Source organism: Pygocentrus nattereri, chromosome 15 (assembly GCF_015220715.1).
Source record: "Pygocentrus nattereri isolate fPygNat1 chromosome 15, fPygNat1.pri, whole genome shotgun sequence".
Lineage (NCBI taxonomy): Eukaryota > Metazoa > Chordata > Actinopteri > Characiformes > Serrasalmidae > Pygocentrus > Pygocentrus nattereri.
The window spans coordinates 41284119-41290816 of record NC_051225.1 but is presented as its reverse complement, the minus strand read 5'-3'; the positions used below and the strand labels follow the sequence as shown (position 1 = coordinate 41290816).

Sequence of the window (6698 nt, the reverse complement as noted above, 5' to 3'; positions counted from 1 at the left end):
TAATCATCAGATCCATTACAGCCAGCAACATCATGAAAGTGACTATTAACCGAAGAACATCTCTTTAACTGCGCACCCTTGTTTTTCTTTCCTCTCATGCTTCTCGCATCCAGCTGCTACTTCTGAGAACAAAACGCTCTGCTTAAACTCTGTAACACAAAAGATCTGAAAGAAACTACATTAAACCAAGTACATCGCTCTACACTTGGTTTAATGTACAACAACGTCGGTTTGTCACAAACAACTGTAAAGTCCAATATATTCTTGCTTCTGTGCATTTAAAGGAAGCCACATAAACAACAACAATGCACTGGCTTTACAGCATGTTTAATGTTTTCTCACAAGAAAAAAAAAATCAAGGCTGTATTTTCTTTTTTGTTCTTTGAGAGACGATTCAAACTTTTTAGAGGAGAACAAATCTGAAAAGGTTTACATCTCACATCTCATGTCCTTTTAGGGATTTTTCTCTACAAAAAGTATAAAAATACAGTAAAACAGAACTACAGTCCTTATTTGTCTCCTATTCTACCACACAGAGGTGTACTTTTTAAACAGAACCTGTCAGAAAATAAAAAAAACAGAACCTGAGGCTTTAGTTATGCATCTTAACATTTCCGTCTGTGGTGCTTCCATGTGGCCTAAACACACTTTGACTCATTGCACTGCGTAGATGAGACAACAGTGCAGATGTAACTGAAGCCATCCATTCTTTGACCGGAAGGAGAACGTGTGGTATAGATGTACATAAGTAACAGAAACAGTGAAAGTTTGAAGTATATGAAAGTTTGCAAATTTAACATTCAGAATAATCAAATACTTGTTATTAGAAGAATCAACGCAACCTGAACTAAGAAAAAAATGGTTCTGCTTTCATAATTAAAGCTGTTTAGTTGAGTATATAACAGCGGAATGCTTACAGTCGTTATTTAAGGGCACTGCTGTATTTTAAGAAGAAAAACAGACGTGTGAATAAGTCTCCACTAGCTGATCCCAATTTAACAGGGAAAATATTTTTTCTAACATAGAGGGTTTCCAGAGTAGTTTTATTTTAGGGGAAATCTTGAGAGCAATTTTCAAAACATGCAGACTGACTTTAAAAGCTTGTAAGTGGATAAACTGATGAACACCTAACCATTAAAAGTCAGAAGTAACTCATACTGACCGGAAGAACAGCTATGCCCTATGCATGACATAAAAGATCAGTCCAACTGCAAGGTCAGGGTAAGCATCATGCAAATCAAACCATCTTTCTTTATATCAAAACTGATCTTATAGACAAGAATTTACATGTTTAGTTCATTAAAGTAGCACAATTAGTAGCAAATCAAAAACTACTGACAGAATAATTGGATCTGCTCTTCTGCTTAAATAAACATCTCAGCCAAGCCACGTCCTGAGACACACAAATGTTCTTTCAGACAGGGTCAGCATCATCCTAGTGCAGCACGCACATCACCCAAGGTGCACCAGGCTCATAACGGTGGTGTAACCATGCTGCAGTCCATTGGCGTCCGTTTCACTCAGTGTGTAGTTCTCTTTCACGATGCGGTCACAGCCAATCTCTCCGTTTCCAAAGAAGCCAAAGAGCGGCACGCTGGGGAAGATCTTGTGAAAGGTGTCAGCCTCAACATTGTGCTCATTATTGTAGTGGTTATGTCCACGGGCCACGCAAGCGAACATAAAGCCGACGGTGTTTCTCTCCGGGATGCTGGCCGCTTTAAGCCGACGGATCGTGACTTCGGCCGCTTTGGGGCTGCTAACGTCCTGGTCCAGCAGCACAGAGGCACCCTGAATCCTGGAGCCACTCAAGGTGAGACCCACCACCCCAAATGAACCTGGAGAACAGCTGTGTACACATATGCACCCTCTTCACACACTGAACACTTATGATATTGAAAATCTTGCAGAACGGTATCATGTTTGACCTACCAGTCCCTTTGCTGGATGCAGGCCTTCTCCACATGACCGCCAGCGATGAGCACATTACTGCGGGCCAGTGGCTCCAGCAGTTTGTTAAGAAACACAGCAGCTCCAGACTTGTAGGCATGATAGCCAAACAACAGCACCACCTTCAGGTCAGGGTTTCCTGTCAACCCTACAAATGACAAAATACCAACTTTCAAAAATACTAGACACTTTAATTATATAGAAATACAGACATTTTGTGTGATGGGAGCTTTTTTCTGTGTGCTAATTTCAATTTTTCAGTTTTTAATCCCAAGAATGATCGAGGATCAGTATTTCTTTATTACCTTATATGATTTAAGATCAATATTTACAACATATCCATAATAACTGTGAATTAGTGCTTGCTCTTTAAGAGCTTTATGAAGATAAATCTGTGTTCAGTCTGTAAATCCTCTGCTACATAAGCTCACCTGCTTCCTCCAAAGATTCCTGGTTAAGGCTATTTTTGCAGAAGTGAAACGGCCGGATCTGAACCCCGTCCATAGCAGGAAAGAGAAGGCTAAAGCCAGCTTCGCCCTCCATGAACTCCTTAGGGGTAGTACAGGGCAAGCCAGTGGGTGTCACTGCAAAAGAAAGAAACTACTACCCTGAATATCTTTCACACAAGACACAGCAAACAGACACGGCTCTTACATGCATGGCTAGCTCTGGCCTAGGTGTTGGATGTTTTAGCACATAACTTTATAATAAACATGAGGAAGCACAAAATATTTTACTATTCCATTCCATTAAAACCATAAATTCCATTTCAGATGTCAAATAAAAAGATCATTAAACATTATAAGTGTAAAAACTACTTTTGTGAAAGCACAATATGAAAGACAAAGTGATTTTCTGCTTTTCTACTGAAAGATCAAACTTACCAGTCTAAGCAAGTCGTACAGTGAGAATTAACCACAAAGCAAAGCACTGGACTGAGTAACTTACAGACAATTCCTGGGGTGACGATGCATAAGATGTCACAAGACTTGGGCAACAAGCGCCTCAGTCTGTCCATAGCGTCCGACTCCTCCTCATCCTGACACTTCCTTGCTAAATGAACAGATTACAAGGGATATAATCAATAAGCCAAGACTTCATTTCCTTTCTATCAGCTTCATTTGGTGTTTATGTGCACGTGGTAGTTCTACATTTATAGACTGCAGTCCATCTGTTGCTCTGCCCACTTTTACCCTGATGTTCAATGGTCAGGACCCCCATAGGACCACTTTAGAGCAGGCAGGTGCACCATTAACAGTGATGGGGGGGTGTCACAACACACACTAACATGCCAGTACCACATCCGGGTCACTGCAGTACTAGCTCGGTGGTAGTCCTGGGGGGGTCAGACCATATAAGAACAGAGTAAATGGGGGCTAATAGAGCAGGCAGAGCAACAGATCAACAACCAGAAAACTTCAATAAAATAGATAATAGGTGTAGAAACAAAGAGGTGGTTTTAATGCTATGGCTGAACTGTGTGTGTGTGTGTGTGTGTGTGTGTGTGTGTGTAATATCTGTATGCATACACAAACACACAGATACCATCTCACCTTTTTTGTGTCTGTAAGAACCATTATGTCCGTTGAAATGTTCACTGTCGACCATTAACAGCGCCGTCAGGGGCAGCAGGTACTTAGTCTGCAGATGCAGTGAGACACAATTACAAGTGTAGACCACGTAACACGACCACCTACGCCAGCCAACCCAACACACACCTACACGAGTACTTCAACTACAAAGAGCAACAGTCAGTCAGAACAAACGCGCTCTGACGGTTCTATTCACACACGACTGACGAGGTGTGTAAGATATTTAAAGAGAGCTGCTGCACGTCATACGGCAAACATACAACATTATTTTAAATGTGTTTTTATTGTTAAACTAAATGTGGCATGTTTAACGCAACTGATGCTCCAAAGATATTTTAAGTAAACATCACTGTTACGACTAACAAGACTACAGACAAACAAGAGCCAGCTGACCTCCAAGCCTTCTTCCATAGCTCCCAAAAGAACATGTTCCTCGTATCTGGACGTGCCGAAAGCGGACAGCCAGCTCATTTGCTGCTGGGTTTTCAGGACTCTGCGTGCACAATTCCTCCATAACCTACTAACCCTGAAAATAAGGAAATATTGATCACATCACAAGCTGCCAACTTACACTGAAACACAACTGGCATGCAGGAACTAACACTATTCCTTTCGTCCCCAACTGAGTAGTGTGAACAACTTCACTGTAAAATCCAGAGCTGGACGAAGTTCACAAACCCTGTACCTGAGTTAAATTCGAGACCCCCACTCATTTCAGGTGAAAGTCCTCCAGCGTCTCTCTTGGTAAACCAGTCTTTTAATAGAACGTCATTAATTAGTGACGCTGACGTCTATTAAAATGATCAGAAGCACAAAACACTGAAGGTAAACAGTTTCCATCAGGGAGAACCGAGTGGCTCTGAAATCACTTTTTACACACAAGCAAAGTTTCAGTTTCAGATTTATTTACAACTTAGTTCCAAGTTTAAGTTGAATAAAAACTGGCTTTAAACTCAGGATCACAGATGAGCTCCTTTACTATGTTGATCTGTAGGCGTCTGTTCATAAACATAAACCAGCCCAAACTCATTTACTATAAAATGAAATGGTGTTTGTAGAAATTCAGAAAAAAGCCGCGTCAGTCTCGACTGCATATGTGGACATATTTCTATATTGAGCTCTATTTACACAAAGTTAGGTTAGTTCATCATTTATGTTGAACAGACTCTCCCAAAGTTTTACGCTGCTGCGCTGACGTTGAACCGCGTGCTGCACTGGGTCGGTATGACCAACAGGTCAAAACCAGCTCTAAACAAAGTGACCGCTGGGCCCTGATTGGTGCTCTGGCTTTGCGCTTCTTTCGTTTTGACATGTGACGTTTTTATACACACAGAAACCAAAAGGAACGACAGATTTCTCAAAATGTAGGAGGAAAAAGTCGGATATTAGACTCTGAAATGTAGTGGAGTGAAAGGAGAAAGTCCAGAACGGAGAAACTTCAGTACAGATACACCAAAAATACTAAAGTACAGACACTAATTACATTTACTCAGATACTCAGTTACTCAGATACTCAGTTACTCGGTTACTTGGTTACTCAGTTACTGGTAAAACACTGGAATTTCCTGCAGTGAAATAAACACTCAGACTTTTACTTTCTTTTCCACACTGGATGAGCCAGAACAGCAAGCCGGCTAAACCCGCTCCAGACCGGCGGCTCAATGATAAACACCATCATGTTCATGTGGAGCTTCGAGTTAATTCGATTAAATTCATTACGTATTATTTTAATATTTCATGCTTTACAGCGCGGCGGTAAATTCCAGCTTTGAACATTTGATATACAAGTTAAATGCCCACACACACACACACACACACACACACACACACACACACACACTCTCCCTCTCTCTCTCCTGTCTGAGAGTGTAGTAGTAGTGATAGTAGTGATAGTAGTGATGGTTAGTGATGGTAATGGTGAGCTGCGGGTTCTGTGAGCGCTGTCCGGATCTCCGGGTCTCCGGATCTCCGGCTCGCCGGCCCGCTAGGCGCTGATCGCGGTCTACAGCCTCACCTCGCCGCGCGCAGCAGAGCTTTGGTGGGAACGAAGGTCAGAATTCTCTCCACGACCTCGGCGACATTACTGAGCACGTATCCCGCTTTACTGTCGGCCGGGGCGCTGGACGCGGCGCTGGACGGGGCGCCGAGCTCCTCCATGTCTGGAGTACAGCTGCTCTAGATGTGACGCCGTTCGCGAAGGCGGAAGCGGAAAGAGGGGCTGTGCGCTTCCGCAGCGCTTTGTGGGACGGAAGACTCCAGGAGGTCGACACGACGGACGAGGAGATAAAACAACCCGAGGACGAGTGTGGATGAGTAAAAGGGTCTGAGCGGCGGCGAAATGAGTGGGACTCTATGGGAGGAACAAGGGATGGAAAAACGACAAACAGAAGAGTGCGGGTCAGAACAGCGGACCTGGGTTTCGGGGCTGCCCTGGAGCTGTGTCGGCCAGACGGTGTCGGTTCTGTAGATTAACATACAGACTCACCCAGTTCACTGTCAATGTAAACTCAGTGTTACCTTAAAACAAGTTCCACCTTAAAACTCAGTGCTACCTAAGTGCAGTTCCACCTTAAATTTAATGTGATGTTAACTGAAGGTCAGTAGTAAATGTAATGCTGTTATTCGCAGTTCCACCTTAAATCTAGTAATATGTTAATAGTTCCATTGAAAATTTAATGCTATGTTAATTGAACTTCCATCTTAAATTCAGTGCCACCTTAAAAGAAGTTCCACCTTAAAGTCTGTGCCACATTAAAAAAAAGTTACACCTTAAGTCCTGTGCCACCTTATTTTTGTTTCTACGTTAATTAACGTTCCACCTTAAATTCTGTGCCTCCATAAAAAGGTTCCACCTTAACACTGTGCCATATTTAGTGCTATGTTAATAGCCGTTCCACCTTAAATATAGTGCTATGTTAATTGAAGTTCCACCTTAAAAGCAGTTAACCGTTAAGTTTAAGTTTAAGTGATACTGTTTTGATCCCACAACCGGGGAAATTCCATCTCCGCATTTAACCCATCCATGCAAGTGAAACGCCACACACACACACTAGGGGGCAGTGAGCACACTTGCCCGGAGCGGTGGGCAGCCCTATCCACGGCGCCCGGGGAGCAGTTGGGGGTTAGGTGTCTTGCTCAAGGACACCTCAGTCATGGACT

At 42.8% G+C, this 6698-nt stretch overlaps 1 protein-coding gene across 1 annotated transcript; it reads right to left on the bottom strand.

The window, feature by feature from the left end:
- Positions 1 to 311: 311 nt before the first annotated feature.
- Positions 312 to 5733, bottom strand: fbxo22 (F-box protein 22). Its single transcript, XM_017721577.2, has 7 exons — positions 5554 to 5733; positions 3933 to 4065; positions 3501 to 3588; positions 2896 to 3000; positions 2379 to 2531; positions 1930 to 2095; positions 312 to 1846 (listed from the first exon to the last, which is right to left on the bottom strand). The coding sequence occupies exons 1-7, from the start codon at positions 5694 to 5696 to the stop codon at positions 1453 to 1455; spliced, it is 1182 nt and encodes a 393-aa protein (XP_017577066.1). The 5' UTR covers positions 5697 to 5733; the 3' UTR covers positions 312 to 1452.
- Between the last annotated feature and the right edge of the window lie 965 nt (positions 5734 to 6698).